Source organism: Lonchura striata, chromosome 13, assembly GCF_046129695.1.
Source record: "Lonchura striata isolate bLonStr1 chromosome 13, bLonStr1.mat, whole genome shotgun sequence".
Lineage (NCBI taxonomy): Eukaryota > Metazoa > Chordata > Aves > Passeriformes > Estrildidae > Lonchura > Lonchura striata.
In genome coordinates, this window is record NC_134615.1 from 20,085,734 (window position 1) to 20,103,802 (window position 18,069).

The 18,069-nt window shown below is 39.9% G+C and overlaps 1 protein-coding gene across 2 annotated transcripts in view; it reads left to right on the forward strand.

Annotated features, from left to right (window-relative positions):
* CDH13 (cadherin 13) overlaps positions 1–18,069 on the forward strand; it is a 462,820-nt gene that overhangs the window by 419,415 nt on the left and 25,336 nt on the right. For both annotated transcript variants that reach the window (XM_077786380.1, XM_077786379.1), the window contains exon 11: positions 10,000–10,142. In XM_077786380.1, the coding sequence (XP_077642506.1) occupies positions 10,000–10,142 (143 nt within the window). The remainder of the gene's footprint in view (positions 1–9,999; positions 10,143–18,069) is intronic.

Here is an 18,069-nt window from a genome sequence, read left to right on the forward strand (position 1 = left end):
GAACCCCTTCCTTTAAAACCCTAAAATTCTAATTTTCACCCTGTGTTAATTCAGCTACCACACTACTCAAACCCTTGTGGCTTGTAATTCCTCTTACATAGTTGGCAGCTTTTTCCACAGCCTAAAATCAAAACCAAAGCTGTTTTTGACTTCATGCCAAGGTCTCTGAGCCCCCTGCCAGGGTCTGGAGGCAGCCAGGGTAGCAGAGGGATGTCCTGGACTCCAACACACTGAGGTTAGAAAGGGTGAATCACACTGGCCTGTTCATTTCTCATGGCCATTACAGATAGGGAGTTAGGCAAACAAAAGGAACGCTGAAAATAGAGGAAAAGATGTGACACGATAGCACACGTTGCTGCAACATTCAGGACAGAAAGAGGTCATGTATTTTTTGAACAGTTCAATGTAATTGGTAAAAAAAACCCTCAAATAGGAGATTGTCCATTATTACCAGAGGAATGAAAGAGAATTAATTAAGTTTCTTCTGTAAGAAATACACCCATTAAATACATAGTGTGTTTGAAATAAGCTGGGGAAAGAAACCACCAAAATCTTAATTTAAAACTTATTATTAGTCAGAATTATTAGGTGTACTGTAGTTTTTCTTTGGATATTATGTACTCCTCTTATTAACCATGTTACTGAATCTCTCACCTACCCTTTCCTTTTCTTGTTATTGATGTTGGAAAGTGTTTTTCATTGATGAATATTAATTCCTCTGGGCTACATAACTCTACAAATCACCAGGAGAGTTTATTTTCCTACTATGAATTCACTTCTTTCTTAACAGAGATAAACAAGGTAGCTGAAAGGAAAAACCCATCAATTTTTGCATTACTAATCACAATGGGACATATTTTATTTTATATATTATCTCTTGCTCTTTCACTGTAAAGAGTTCTACTTTCATAATAGATGCTTAGAGTTTAACTAGGCAACAAGGGGTTAACCCCTAATTAACAACTCCTAATTAACCTCTCAATTGCCATCAAACTGTGTCTTGGTTTGGAAAGACAGCTGTCTGCTAAGGAAGGCAGGAGCCTCCCTAAAATTAAAAATAAAAAGTAGAGCCCCTTCCTCCAAATTCTTATAAATGTGAAATTAAGTGGGGCTCTCAGGCAAAAATATGGGATCAGGAATAACAGTTCTTTATTGGGGATGAAAATAAAAAATAAACAATACAGTGAATCAAAGCAACACTGACAGAGTCAGAACACAACCTGACACCCTGTTGGACAGGGTGTTGGCCACAGTCCAGTTGGGAATTGTGGCTGAAATTCTTCTGGAGTGTTAGGTGTAGTTCTGTTGGAGCAGTGATCCTGTAGAAAAAGGTGTAGTCTTCCTGCAGTGGAAGAGGCAGCTGGGAAATCCAGTGGAGAAAAAGCCGTGCTGGTGTTCCAGAAACTCAAGATTATATCCAGGTAGGAATGCTTGGCTCCTCCCTCTGGGCAGAGCATCTCACAATGGGATGTTGTCATTGTCTCAGCCATGCAGTGACATTCAATAGCCCATTATCAGCAGATGTCTCCCCTGAGAGACGATTGGTTTGTGGAAGAGATAAAGAAAAACTGCCCAATTAAGAGAAGGTGACTGCCACACTTCTAGCAGATAGCAATTTAATACATCTTGCCTTGTGATCTAGGACAGGAGCTCAGCTCCACACTCAGCAAAGACCACACAAATGGCTCAGGCAGTGCTCTAATGTGAGAAAAAACCTGAAGCCAGGTTTAGCCTGCATCAGGCTCAGCTCAACTCCCAGGATCAGTGCTTTCCTTCAGTGAAGTCTGGATTCCAACATGGATCTTTGCCACTCAAGATTATGCCTGTCAAATACATGAAAACACTCTTATAATTAGCAGATTAGCAGCCAACATCTCACAAAAATGAGTGTCTGGAGGGAACCCTGCAGCAGCAGCAGCACGTTTGATCCTGGCTGTCCCATCCAGAGCTCTGTCTAACCAGAGCTGGGGGACAGAGCTGTGTGCTCACAGCACACGAAAGGAGAAGGGCTGGGCTGGTTTTCCTGCCAGGCCTCTCGCTGCAACCTGCCAAGAAACTCAGAGGCTTTCTGCAGTCAACAGAACATTATTTCTGTCCCATCATCTCCATGCTGTGCCTTGGGAACAGCTGAGTGTCGGGAACGAGCCCTGTGCAAGTTCAGCCAGCTGGGGAATGCCCACAGGAAAATGCTGCCATTGCTTTGCTGGCACCATCAGCTCTTTCACAGATTTTCCTTCTGAATTGCCACTTCTTGTACAGCCAGTTTATTGAGTGGTAAATTTTGTCCTTTCTTAGGCTACTCACTTTTTTTTTTTTATTTTTTGGGGTGGGGGTTGGCTTTGTTGGTAGGCTAAGAAAATGGAAGTGAAAATATTCATCCCTTTCACCCCAAACCATTCTAGGATTTTCTCTAACACTGTAGAAGTAAAAACTACTATGTGTAGTAAGGGATAGGACAGAAAAAATTCTTTATGTTAATAACTGACTGCCGTGGGTGTAGCCAGGGATCCCATGTGTTTATGTTCAGACTGAGACAGAGTTTGTGTCTCCTCTGTTTGTGCCATTTGTGAATATTTTTTCCTTCCTAAAGGTCTCTCATTAACAGAAAATTTTGTTCATGTTTAGTACCAAAGGAAGAAAGTCTGCTAAATCTCCAGGATCTAATTCCCAAAATGGCCCTCTTGATATTTCCCGGTCCTGGGAGGAAGGCCTGTGATAGTTCTAGTCTTTATTATTAATTATTTTCCCAATGGCAAGGTGCTATTCCCCATTGCTGGGATATCCAGTGTCCTCCAGATTTACACTGGACTGGAATTCTTTGAAAAGTATTGATGAGCAAAGGCACCAAAAGAGGCAAGTGAGTGCGCACGAGGCAGATGAAGGTGCCCAGGAGTGTGTGCTGCCCTCACTCTGCTCTGAAGCCTCAGACACAAACTGTGTTGAAATGATTACTTGGCACTTTTGTTACCCTTCCCTCTTGGAAATTCATTTGCAGAAACAGATTCCCTTCCTTCCTGAAGAGATGAGTCCCAGAGTCAATGGTGGCCAGGGCTGGGAATATGTTCGGGCTCATATTTGGATATGTTTGGATCCATATTTGGCTACAGGCTCAGGATGGAAAGTGTGCTGCTCTGCCCTGCCCTGCCCATTTGGGAGCTGTTTCCAGGCCAGGGTTGCCTGTGGGATTCCTTTGGTATCAGCCAGGGCACAGCCCTGGAAGCTGCAGAGCAATCCTTGGCTGGCAGCAGCCACAGTCCAGCAGAGCTTTATTGATCCTGATCGATTTAAACTTCCCAGTCTGAGCCACTTCCACCTCCTTTCTGCCCATCCCTTAGGGAAAAAAAGAACTGGAGTAGCTGTAAAATGAGCTATTTCCCAGTTGTGTTCAGTACTGACATTTCAGTGCTGGATCTGCTGGGCTCTTACAAAAATTTCCCAATTTTTAAGAGCTACCAGGGCAGTTCTTGGACAGTGAGAGCAAATGGATTTGCAGTGGGAGCACAGGCACAAAGAACAGACATGTGCAGAAACTTAGATAGAGTTTTGCTGCCAAAATCCTTCTCTGGGTAGTTTGTAAAAGACCCTGAAGCTCATCTGATGCTGATTAGCTTTTGAGGCGCAATTGCTACAATGAGAAAACTTTTACTGATTTGCATGTGTTGACAATTATTCTAACAGTAACAACCTGATTATACCAGTGTGTTAGTCCCAGATATGGTGTATTATTCCCTAGCTTTAGGAATAATTCTGATAGTTATGGCCTCTGGCTTCATTTAACCATAGCCCTAATCACTTCTGATTAAAACATACATAAATGAGTTTGTGGATTTTTAAATTTTTTTTATATACCTCAGCTTCTAGGGGTTTTTTTGCCCCAAAGGAAAGAAAAAGAGAAAATTAGGTTTCAGCACAGATAAATGTTTGAAAGACTGTACAATAATAATGAAAAATATTTTCATTTCCAGAATATTTTATTTAACCACCTTATTAATATAGTTTTATTATTTCGATTTGATTAATTGTTGTAGGTTTTGAGATTGGATTTATTTTATTATTCAAGTTGCAATGACTCTCTTGTTACTTTCTTCATGTTTACCAGGGGGTTTACACCATTATTTCTCCACACAAATAACTAATTAGTCAACCATTTTCTCATTTGACATTTCTCAGTGGCGGGGGACTGAAAACTGAATTTCATCTAATTTTTCATTCTGTTTTGATGGTATCATCGGAGATAGAGGATTGCGATGAAAGCTAGCCTGTTAAATCCCTGATGTGACAAAAAAAACAAAGCTGAGATGAGGAATCTTTTAGCTCAGATGGGGGAGATGGTTTCCAAAGTGCTCTGCAGATGCAAACAGGAGCAAACCCTGCCTGCAGCGAGGCCAGAGCCTGCAAACCCTTCCCCAGGCCCAGGAACCTCCTCAGGGCCAAAATCCCTGAGATCGGGGCCAGACTGGCACTGCAGCTCTGCTGCCTTTTCACACAGGATTAGGATTAAGATTAGGATTAGGATTAACTTCTTTTTGCCAGGTTCAGGATTAAATGCGTGAGAGGGTATTTGTTGTTGGGACTCAGAAGTTTATCAGTTCTTATCCATGTCACAGTCTCACAAGCCCCGAGTTCTACAGCACTTCAACAGACTAAAAATGGAGCCCCATCTCTCTCTCTACAAGGCCTTTTAAGGATAAATTGTCCAATTAAGAAATGACACCTAAATTATTTTTACTTTTAGCTTAATAACTAACTACCTCTGTTCCATAATGTGGACTTTTTTATCCTATTACACAAAACCACCCAAGCCCATGGAGAAGAAGGTGAAGAAGAAGGAACCAGCCTCCGCCCTAAAACCTCCATCTTGTTTTATATATATTGCTATATTCTAAACTCTTAAACTCTAAGTTTCCCACCCTGTGATATCACACACGTCTATTCAAACTCCACACCCGCAATCCCAGCTCTATCATTCCATTTTGGAATTTTCTTTATGGCCTCAGGTCAATGCAGTGTTCTCCTGGGAGTCAGTGCCTGTCAGCACAGAAAGTCTGAAATTCTCAATGACCAGGGCTCCAAGAGATTGGCATAAAGCATCTGCAAGGTTAAATTTGGGCATCAGCTCCCAGGAAAACTCAAGGGACACTCTGGGATCACCCAGGAAAAAAACTGCTGCAGGGAGTTCCCACAAAAGGTGTGGTGCCCCACGTGCTGAGCTGATGGATTCACCCTGGGGTGTGCCCAGATTATCAGTGAAAATTGGATTTCCAGTGACCAAAAATGCACAGAGTCACTTGTGGCACAACACTGATGGGGGGTTTTAATTTTATTTTTTTTTTAATTGTACTCTAAGTTGATGTTTCCAGCCTGTGAAAATCCTGCAAGGCCATAAATGCGTTCCACGAAGCTGAAAAATGGCTCTTGCATAAATCCTCAATCTTCAAGTGAGTTTAAAATTGCATCTGACCTAACACCTTCCTCAACAGTGTTTCCAGAAAATGTGATTTATTTCAGGTTTTTGATTTCCTTAATGATATGCTTATTCTGATTAATAATAGTTTTGATTTCAGTTAAATTTGCTTTTTTACATTTTTAATTTTTGGGTTTTTTTTTTTGAAGAATCTAGCCAAAATAACTTGAGCATATCCAAATCTCTGCAGGATAGCACTGCAGGAAGTTTTTCACAGCCTGCTGCTCATGTAGCATAGAGCCACACTTTTAGTGCATTTAAATCCAAATTCAAATCTGCTCATTTAATGGTAAAGAAGCCTGCCTAGGCTTAGCTTGGTAGCTGGAGTGTGTGAATCAAAGATGAGCACTGGAAAGCACAAGCAGGGACAGTTTAGATTTTATTTTCCTTTCTGACTTTTTAACAGCATCTTTTGGGTAAACTCTGTGTTAATAAAGCACGGTTCCAAGGAGTGGGTTTAGTCCAGGGTTTAAGCCAGACACAGAGAGCTTTAAGATTCACAAAAGGTTATTGAAAGCTGTCGGTGATGATCTCCAGGGGTTCCTTCCAGCCTCAACCACTCTGTGATCCTGTGGAATCCCAAAGTTAGGCATCCAGATATTGGGGTCAGCTTGTAGGGACCCCAACAGTGTGAAAATCCTTTTCCTAGCCTGTCACAGCCAAAGGAGGAGTCTGGAATGCTTCTGATTGTGTTTTCAAGGTTGTTTATTTTTCCTTATCTATAACATTCTTTCTCTGACCTGCTGAGCTCTGTCCTGAAAGGAAGCCCTGGCAGTCTGCCCCCCCGCCTTGGGCGACTCCCACCTTATATACTCAAACTACATGTACTATATTTACACTAACTTGCCAATACCTATAATTTATGTTAGACTGTGAATCTCTACCTTAAACCAATAGAAAAGTGTCACCATCACACCAAGACATGGAGGGCAAGAAGAAGGAGAAGGAGGCCAGGACACGCCCAAATTTCTCCATCTTGTACCCCCTGAATTATATTCCAAAAACCCCAAAATTCTACTTTTCCACCCTGTGTTAGTTCAAATACCACATTACTCAAACCCTTGTGGCTTTTAATTCTTCATACAAAGCTGTCAATGTTTTTCTGAAGCCACAGGTGTTTTTGACTTCTTGCCAAGGTCTCTTGCCAGGGTCTCAGGACAGCCAAGGCATATATATATATATATTATATATATATATATACATATATATATGTGTGTGTGTATATATATATATATATATATATATATATATATATATATATATATATATATATATGATGTTTGCCCTCCCCAAAGCTTATAACCCAGGCCAGCCTGGGAGCAGGGACACCTTTCCTATCTCATGGCTAAAAAGCAGAAAAACTGCCTTGTGTCCCCAGTCATGAGCGTGGAGTGTGGTTCAGCTGCAGAATTGCTGTGCTGCAATAAGGTTCCCTTTCTGCTCTTTCTGGTGCCATATGCTGCCCTAATTAGTGCAGGCAAAAGGTAATGAGAGCGCAGTGGAGAGGAGGGAGCTCCATGGGAAGCAGGCTGATCTCTAAAACTCTGCATTATGTCATCCCTATATAGAGCACAATAGAGTTTAAATCCAGATTTTTAATGTTGCTCTTATATTTTGGGACGTTATCTTTCTCTGAGAAGCAGCACTGCTTCGCTGGGTGTGGATATTTGTGCTGTAATTGCTGCACCAGTCTCTCCCAAATACCTGTGAACCTTTTCCCAGGGGTAGTGCCTCATGATTTTACAACAAGCTGTGATGTAACACCATTTATAAATTTTAAATTATTTCCACATATCTGCCACTGTATTTTAGTTCTGCACCAAGTGCAAATTTTGATTTGTGTTCTGCTCTGCATCCATAACCGCTCTGTGCCTCTTTGGAGGTCTGTGTTTAAGGTGTGCACTCGAACATTGGAGCAGACAATTTCCAGTCTAAGGGAGCTGGTTTTGCTGCTCTCTTTGCAATACCTGGCTTTGACAACACCAGGACGTGAACCCTGAGCAAGGAGGTCACAGTCAGAATATGTTACACCCACTTTACAAGCCTGTGGGAGCTGTGAGCTGTTGCCACAGTTTAAAATAATAATTAAAAAAAAAAGACAATGAAATAAACTCCATGAGCAGCACTAAATTGCACTGCTGCAAAGTAGAATAAGTCCAAATTACAGAGTAATTGGCAGACCAGAGAGAACAGTTCTGTGCACATCTGATCTATCACTGTGCATGATACAGCAGGTACATGTAGCAAAGTCAGACCACCTAAAAATACTCTGATTTTAAAAGCTGCTGTGCAATCAGATCCCACCAAAGGTGGGAAGTGAATATCTGCATCCAAAACTTCTATTTTTATCATGTGTTTTATGATGGGGCCATTGTAAACCTTTGCTAGCACAGCCCTCAAGAAACGGAACGAAAAAAACAATCATCCTAACTGTACTGCAATATGCTCTTACAATAAGTAAAAATGTGATGGAAAAGACAAAGTACTACTTTTACAATATCCTGTGCCAAATCACAGGTTATACAATCCAGGTTTTTATTTGCACAGCCAACAGTGCTTTGTAGAGCAATCAGGGAAGATAATACAATCCATTTTACATTCTCATTACTTTAGAAGTGTTGAATCTTCTAAAATGGTTTCGGGGTTAATTGAGAATTTGCAGTTTCACAATAGACTAGGAATTGCTTAGGCTGCCCTTGCTTCATATTTTTGTGCATACCTTTGTTGCAAAGTTATAAAAACAACAATAAAAGAAGAAACAAATAAGTGAAATGAAATAATCTGCATTGTTGCCATTCCAGGCACTCATTTTTGTGGGGGATAAAGCTGAGGTATTGATTAATGTTTAAAAGGTAATTAAGAGGAAGGACATGTTGGGTTGATGGAACATCTCACTGTGCACTAATGCTTTCCTTTGATTCTGTCCCACGTATTCCCTAGGGGATAATTCCTGCTCCTGGGGAAGCCAGTGGTGAAACTCTAAATTACCTTTATTGCCAGCATAAATAAGCCAACTATTTTCCCTCTTTATCTCTTTTTCTGCACAAATTCCAAAAGTTTCTGGTTTCCAAATCTGTTCTTTAACTTATTTTAACATCATAAGAGCTGATAAAGATGTGTAATTTTTCCTGGCTGTATATGCTGAAGTTTTGATGCTCACCCTGGCTGCCTGAGCACCTGAATATTCCTGTGCACCATAGTCAGGCTCAGCAGCCCCCAGGAAATTTCATTTTTCAAGCCTGAAGCAAAAATACAGCAGCCTGTGCAGGGCTGCCTGTCAGCACTTCTTTAGAGGCTGGCACTTTATTTCATTTTACCTTTTTTTTTTTTTTTTTTACCTCCCCAGTAATGTGTTTTTGTTTATTCCCCCATACTTGCAATGATACTTTTTAATTTTTTTTTTCAATATTGTCACACAGGACTTTTAGGTGAATTCACTTTCAGATGAATGCCAATGTGAGGCACTGCCTTGGCACAGACTCATTAAATAATAACAGGTTCCATGTCAATTACTGGCAATTTAAAATGTCTATAAAAGGTTGCATGGTGGTTTATGACCTATAACAATTCACTACAAAAAAGATAAACAGGTTATTATTCCAGGCATTGATTATATGATTGGAGTTTTGGTTTAAAATATTAACACAGTTAATTGGAGAGGGAATTGGTATCAGTTAATTCAGCTCTGGGTTGTTCTTTACTTAATATATTTAACTGAGTATAGAATTAGGCCCTAATCATGAACATTCTTACATTTATTGCTTCAGTCAAATTCAGGGAAGTTCCTGGTATGTAAAGTTCACAATCTCTCTAAACATTTCCAGTTTTGGGGGCTGAATATTTGTGCTGATTAAAGGGAAGAAAGAACACCAGGGAATTTCATATTGGGGCATCTTGGAGACAGCATTCCCAAACTCTGATTGAGGCAATGTGGATGTGGTTGAATTTAATCAGCAGAAGGAAGAAGCTCCAGATCCCAGAGTGCTGAACAAGAGTGTGCAAACAGGGCTGGGTGTAACCACCTCCCCCAGACTTGGTGAATTCATTCTCTGACTGTCTTCTTGCTACCATTCCCCACAATTTAAAGCATTTCCAGCTCACCCAAAATAACTAATGGTAAGGAAAAAAAAAAATTAAAGCCACTCAAACATAAATTAAAAATACATCTTCTGGTCCAGCTGGAATTTGGAGTCTGGAAAAAGGAGAACTGTGAGAGGATCTATAAGGTCAGTGTGAGAGCAGAGGCCCGTTGGAAATGTTCTAGCTGTATAACACAGTCCTATATAACATCCTAAATATTGATTTATCTGCTAAAATTTGGGACAAATATATATATAGCCAAAGGAATTGACTCAAACCTCTAACAACACTGAGCTATCTCTAAGGCAAGGCACAAGCTTAAATTGTGTTTTTGCAGTATGAAGAAATCCACTGTGAAAGCCACTGAGTGCCCGGACAGATTCCTCTGCAGCAATGCATTTTTTCTTTTGATGTTCAGATCAATATTTGATAACAACTTCTTCACTTCTGTTCAGGTATTCAGTGTACAAGGACCCAGCAGGGTGGCTGGAAATCAACCCCACCAATGGCACCATTGGCACCACGGCAGTGCTGGACAGGGAATCTCCCTTCGTGCACAACAACATCTACACTGCTCTGTTCCTGGCCATCGACAGTGGTGAGTGACCTTGGGGCTAAAATCCTTCATTTCCTGCTTGAAATGCTCTGTTCTGAAGGCTGCACGTGATGCCTCAGGTTTTTGCTTTTCTATTTTTCACATTCTGTGATGCTTTAGCGTGTGGGTCTGGGCTTCACATGAGGGGATGCTGAGCTCTGTGCACAGAGCAGGGAGACAAAACAATTCCTGCTCCAGCTGGGCACCAAGGACAAATGATCCAAACCTCAGCCCAGGAGCACAAACAGCGTGGGCTGGAGAGAGAAAAACAAGCAGGGTGGGACTGATGGGCTGGAGCTGGAATGGGAATGAACTCCAAGGTGCCAATGGAGCAGAACTGATCCCAGGGAGAGCCCCGGGAGCGCTCGTGCATTTTGGGAGCGTTTTGGTTCACCTTGGGTTCATTTTGGGACCATTTTGGTTCATCTTGGGTTCATTTTGGGGCCACTTTGGTTCACCTTGGGTTCATTTTGGGACCATTTTGGTTCACCTTGGGTTCATTTTGGGACCATTTTTGTTCACCTTGGGTTCATTTTGGGACCATTTTGGTTCATCTTGGGTTCCTTTTGGGACCATTTTGGTTCATCTTGGGTGCAGCCCTGGCTGGGCTCTGGTGCTGCCCAAGGTGGATCCATGGAGGAGATCCTTTAATAAATCCCTGCTTTATTCTGTAACTCTGCCCAGCCTCTGCTCTAGGTCAGCCCTCACAAGGCATCCCACGTGTAAAATTAACCACGTGTTACATCACTTTTATGTGTGGCCACCTAAATGTATTAGAGACCACTTTGAAACCAGAAGAAAGAGGAATTAACTTAAAACTTCAAATTTATTACAGCTTTAATTTAGGTTTATGCCTCACAGATTTATGTCGTAATGCTAGGTGCAATTAGTCTGGAAACATTCTTGGAAATGTAATAAATCATCCTAATCCGAGTTAATTTCTTCATAATATTTGAGCAGTCAGTATACCCAAGGCACTTTAATACCAATAACAACTCATCCTTGATATGCTGGATTATAATCTATTCAATACAGTCACAGTGACAATAAAAACATAACTAAACTCTTGTTAAAATGCAACAGTTTTTGCATATTGTATGTACTAAAGTTCCTCCTGTCAAATAGAATCCAAATTAAGCTATCTAGGGAAAATTCAGTGACTGACTTCAGAGCAGAGGAAGAAAGAGAAAATCCTGACTCTTCCAAATCTCCTGAGCTAAAGGCACAAAATAAATAAAAGATTTGCCTGTAATATAACAGCTAATATGCTAACACTTTTTCACAGCTGCAGCTGGTTTAGCCCTGGTGATGAATTGTAAAATGCTCTTTTTAAGAGAGTAATTCTACATTTTTGCAAGCACATGACTCAGGGAACATTTGCAGGGCCTGACAGGAGAAAAAAAATATTGCCTTAAGTATAACAGAAAAAAATTCTGCTGAGGAGATGATTTACTTATTTATTAATATACATATTTTCCTTAGGAAATTTCTGGGAGAAAATGTAGCACTAAACATATTTCTGTCGTTTGCTTGCTATTGGATTTTTTTTCTTTTTTTAATGCATCTCAGAATCAGGTGCACTGGGAAATGTCATCTCACAATGAAAGTAAAAATTTGGGATATTACTGAGGGGTTACCCAAAGGACAAAGTTGTGTTTTAAAGGCGAAGTCAGATATTGTCAAAGAGCATAGATGGAGAAAAGAGATGACTATTCTTGACTGTGGGAACCAGCCTGAATAAAGTGGATTTTAGGGGACACCTTTATGCTGCAACTTTGGCCTGCTCATTTATTTTAAACCCAGAACTTCACTGCTTTTAATTCTCAGATTTTTTTTTTTTCCATTCTGGAAAAATGAGAGAAGGGGAAGCTGTGCTGAACAGCAGAGAACAGGAATCCTGTTCACTTGGGATTCTGAGGCAGCACCTGATTGCAGTTCCTGTAATTGTGTTTATTTGTGATTGTGCAGCCCTGTCAGTGCAGGAGTTCATCTTCTCCAGCATTATTGACTCCTGTGAATGCAATGATTGCCAACCACACGTGTGCACTTAGGACTGTCATGCTAAGGGGATAATAATGATCTTTTCCTGCCATGAGCAGCCCTGCCACACGTGGCAGTGGGAATAAACAGCAGAACTTCATTAGCTGACATTAACCTTGTGCCCTGCATCACCTCTGCATTAATTACCAGGCAGTTTGGGAGCACATTCAGCTTAGAGATGGGCTGGGAAATGGGAAAATTTCCTGCTGGCCTGGATGAATTGCTCTGGCTAAAACAGCCGAGGAAGTTTTAGAGTTGATCTCAACAGGTTGGGGGTCTGCCTTGTCCTCTGCAGGGATTACTGGGACTGACAGCATCCCTGGGAAGTCTTCCCAAATTTGTTTCCAGGCTGACACTGTGATCCAGCACAGCTGGGAGACCCACTTTATCTCTGCAACCATCAGAGCTAATGTCCAACTTGAAATACAGCGTTAGATGAGAAACCAAATTGTGGGAAAATGACATGAAATGAATACAGAATTATTTCAGGACTCTTAAAGAAGGTTATGTTAACTTTAAAAGGGGGAAAATCAGATTGAACGTAACTATCTGCATCACTTTAGAGCAGCATTCGACTGCAGACCTCTCTCTTCAGGTTAATAAGTGGAGCCTGTCTAATACCAGTGAATATGCCTGGGACTTCTCAGTGAGAGGGCAGCCAAAAGTAGGATTAAGAACTGCCAAATGAAATAGGGTAATAAAGTGAAAATTTAGAGGCATTTCCAATAGAACAAGTCATTTGCTTGGGCTAAGCAACTTGTGGTGAAAAAAAAGGAGAGGAAAAAAGAAATACTTTAGCAGAAATTCTTTCTTCAAAAGCATCCAGTGGAGGTTTTTGTTTCCTTTGGCCTCTCACCTTATCTCTGAGTCAAACCTGAGATGTGCTGGCACGAGCACTGAGAAAGTCTGAGCTGCCACAGGCTTTCCTTCCCTTTCCTGGAAGTACAGAGGGCTCAGGTAGTGCCCAGGGCACAGCCCAGCAATGGCAATTGGCACCCAGAGCAGCTCCCAGCAGAGCAGGCACTGCAAGATCTGTGCTAATCTTGGACAGAATTTATAGTGAATGGCTCTAACATCACATAAAGCCTTGTGCCTTAGCCATTGCTGAGGTGCATGAGCCATATTCTAAAACATAAATACAAATATTATTTAGTGTTCACACCATTACGGTTGGCATGCTTACAGAAAAGGTTTTGTTTCATGCTCACCTCTTTATAAAATGAGCTTACATTGGACTGCTGTCCGGGGGCAGAGTGGACACAGCTGCAGAGAAACTCCACAGTGATCCTTTTTCCACCCCGTTTTGCTGATGTCAGTGCAGAATCTGTCACCAGTTCCACCTGACTCCTTTAGTTATTACACTTCAGTGCACGGAGCAAGTGCCAGGGCATTTTTTTTAATCTGTAAGATGTTGGATATTTCTGTCACAAGTAAAACCTGGAGCTTTGTGCTTGGTGTTTCTTTGTATAAATCTGTCACATCTTTATCTTTTTTTGGGATATCACCTTACCAGTAGGCAGGAACAATGAAAGGGGCATAGAAAATGGAGTCACGCCACTGCAGGAAATAAGTTAGCTCTTTATGAGATTCTTTTTGACCTTTATAATATTATTTCTCAGCATTATCAAATTAACTGCAGCTAAAGGTGGTAAAGTATGAATTATGTTATTCCTGATCTAAACGGTTCCTGTATCTTCCCAAGCACACTTGAAACAATGTGTACTAGCAAATTTGATGGAAACAGTGTTAATTTATAGATAATAAATTTTGACATTTATGGGGGTGTATTACACTTTAAAAAGGACTTTTTGGAAGAAATATCCTAATTTTCTCAGTACATTTGATTTCAGTAAAAGGTCAACGCAGTGTCTTTAGAATTTGAAAACTTTTTATTAAAGACCTGTGTGACCATAGAGTCTCTGGCCTATTAAGGAAGAAATTAAACACTGGTAGGAAATACCATGCAGCAGAGTTAACACATTAAAGTGTCATGAACTGTGTTTAATCTGAGAATGAGCTGATAATGGGGCAAAGTCAGGTCTATGCAAACTTGGGAAACATCAGAGGTTTCATTCAATTAACAAAAGTGCCAACAATGGTGATCATTTTATTCAGCACTCCAACCACTGAACCCAGTGCAGTGTCACAACATTACTGGGAGCTTTTCTGCCAAAAGGAATTTTGCTCATTCCATGAGAGAAGAAATCATTTGGGCTGGAGAAACCTGGGTGGAACAGACCTTCCAAACGGGCTCTGTGGTGTCATCCTGCGGATCCTATTGTTCACTGAATTTGGGATGAGGATCACAAAGCAGAACACTGTATGTTTTCCTCATTCAGCCATGCTAGAAGCTCTCCAGGAAAGGTCTTTTTTTCCTCCCCTGTATTCTGAGAATTTGAGTCACAGTCTAGAAAAAGTAAGGGAGGAGAAACCATGGCTGGAGGTGAAGCTAAAAACTACTTGGAAAATGTGTGAAATCTTTAAAAGATAAAATTAGTTTCTCTATTTCCTTTTAGTGTCATGAATAATTTTATCCCCAGATTTAACTTATTTGTGCAAGAATCTATTTATTAAATAACTCTTTTTTGTGGAATTAATATCCCATTTTGTAGCCTTTTTTTATCTCTTTAAAAACAAAATCTTTGGGTATATTTGGTTGCTTAACTCATGGAAAACCCACCTATGTTGACAAATAATGACACACTAATCTTGCTGGTTGGGTTAAATGCAAACTGAAGTTGGATTTCAATTTTTTGGAGTGGTTGGATGCCACCCCAGTGGTACCTAAAGCCAGTGTGAGCATTCCACCTTCCTTCCCTGCCATTCCTGTCACCAGGGAGCTACTGAGGCAAAAATTGGGACTATGAGAACTTCAGCTGCATTAAACAAAGAGAATAAACATCATTTAAAGTAATTTTAATTGTGAGTTCAGGGTTTGCCTTGACCTGCACTGGCAGTTTGAGAAAAAAGCAACTTGGAGCTTGCTTCTCTGGCTGTGGCCAGCTTCCCCTGTGAGCTGTGGCACTGTTTCATTTATCCTGAGCAAAATGAAGGAATGGTGAATCAAGGTCTAGTTTTCACTTTTGCCATGTTTCTGAGGAGCAGCTGATCCCAAACAATTTTGAATCCCATTTATTGTGCAGGTCTTGGCACTGCTAATCATTAGAAAGAAAACTTATTATTCTGTCCTCTGTGTGATGAACAGTTGCTCTCCTCCAGCCCGAGCTTCCAAAGAAAGGCTCAGCAGTCTCTGTTGTCCGGTCTCAAGGCAGTTTATTGCAAATTATCTAAAAGATTTTCTTCTGGGGCTGCTGTGGTTTGCTCACAGCTCAGGCAGAGGCACACACACACCCTGACATCCTCTCTGACCCCGACTGCTTCTTCTCTCCCACCCAGGGCTGCTGCTCTCTTTTATATGGGACATTACGTGTGACATGGTTACAGTTTTCCCCCAATACCTATTACCTATATTAAATGGTGCTTTTCTACTCTAAACCGATCTGTGAGTGCCAACATCACCAAGAGCATGGAGGTAAGGAAGAAGGAAGAGGAGAACAGGGCAGGCCCAAATCCCAAATCCATCTTAAAATCTCTGACCCCCATGTACAAAAGCAAAACCCCCCTGTACAGCACTCAGAAATTCTTCCCTCTACTTTGTGACTACTTCTACTCTAATATCTAAACTTTTGTGACTTCTTGTTCTTCCTGCAAGGTTGGTAAATCATTCCATTGTTCAAACCCAAAATCCCAGCTGTTTGCAGCTGTGCCAGGGTCTAAAATGCTTCTGACCTGGGTCTGGAACATCCAAAAATGTCTGAGGGACATTTTGAGTTCCCACAAACAGTAATACACAGGCCCTAGAAAAAGCTGGAGTAGCAAAGAGTTGTGTGGCACTTTGCAATTAGAACTTTCCCTGACATGTATCTAACCTGTCTTTTCACTCCATGATGTACATAATTCAATTACCATAGATTGATTCCACCTAAAACACTCTATTTTTGAAGAAATCAGGCAATTAGTTACCATGGCAACCCAATTAAGCCAGTTTTATACCCCTTATCTTAATTGCAGTATTAATTGAAAAGAGAAAATAAATTGAAGACTCATCCTTTTCGTGCTGTTTTATATTTCAGTAAAATATGAATGGCACGAAAATATTGTTTTAATTTGTCATCATGGACTCATGATTCGAAAAAGAAATTAGAATGTTGAAAACAGTATTTAAGACGGATGGCATATGTCAGTAGCAATTTGATATGCTGAAAGAGCTGTGCTCTTTTGAAATGTAATTACTCAAAAACAGGAGCTGAATATATTATTTGAGGGGATGAATGAAGGGTTGTAACTTTGGAAGAAGACAGCAGCATTATGGATGTCCTGCCATTGTGTCACACACAGATATTTTTTTATTTTACATATTTTATATAAAGATATTTTATATATACTATATATAATATATATTCTATATAAATACATAATATATTATTTTTATTTCATATTTTATATACATATATTCAATATTTACTATATATAATATCTATTTTATATATTACATTTAAATATATAATACATCTTTATTAATATATTTGAGATTTACTATATGATTCTATTTATTTATATTCTATTTACTTATATGTATTATACTTACATATTATATATTCTATTTATTATTTTCTATTATTATATATTATGTTTGCTATATTTTTATATATTTACTACATAATATATTATATGTATTATAAATAGATGTATAATATACTTTTTATTTTATATATTTTATATTTCTTTATATTTTATATATTTACTTTATATATTAATTCATTATTAATTATATGTATTAACTTTATATCTTTTATATCTTTATTTTTCTATCTTTTACAAATCATCTGTATGTTAATATAGATGGAAAATGCATAGGAAATTTGAGTTTATGGGGAATTAGGGACAAAATGGCAGCGTATGGCTTTGAGGAGGGCAGTTCTGTGAGCAGCACACCCAGATTTTGGTGCCTTCCCCCTCTCCTGGTTCCATTTGTTTTGGCTGTGCTGCTGTTGGACATTAAATGAGTACAGAGAAGCTGGGTGAGTTCAAGAGAGAAAAAGAGCCAGTTTTATTTCTGACCTCACAATATATAGAATTCCAAAAGTGAGAGTGGATTGGAGGATGAAATTGCCACTTCTCCAACCACACTGCTCAAACCAACAGCCCATCAATTCTTTCTTCTCACAAAGAATGCAAAACAATCATTATTTGCATGAACAGTGTGTGAGAACTCCAGTAGAAATATGGAAACGTCATCAGAAGGCTAAAGAAGTTTTATGAGAACTTTAAAACTTTCAAAAGAACTATGAAAGAAAACACTTTCAAAAATCAGGGCAACATGGCTGATGTTGGTGGAGCTCACCCTGCCCATGGGATGCAGAGGAACGGGGCTGTCTGCAGGAGGGGACTGCTGCCAAGGCACCGAGCACACAGATCTTCTGAGCAGAAAAACAACATATGGAGGGGAAAAAAAACCCACTGTGAGGGATGAGACAGAAATTTGTGTCTAGATTCTCAGAGCACCATCGTTAGAAAGCATCATTAGAAAAGCACTGTCCTTGTTTGAAGAGCAGTGTGGAAGTCATGAGACTTTACTCCAAGAATTCTGATATTCTGTGTCGCTATTGGATACAAAATGAGTAAATAAAAGCTTGGCAAGTTTAAAAGAGGAAAAGTGTTAATTTTATTTCTGACTTCACAATATATAGAATTCTAAAAGTGAGAGTGGATTGGAGGATGAAATTGCTACTTCTCCAACCACACTGGTCAAACTGTCTCTCAATTCTCTTTTCTTACAAAGAAGAAAGTAAAACAATAATTATTTACATTAACAGTGTGTGAGAACTCT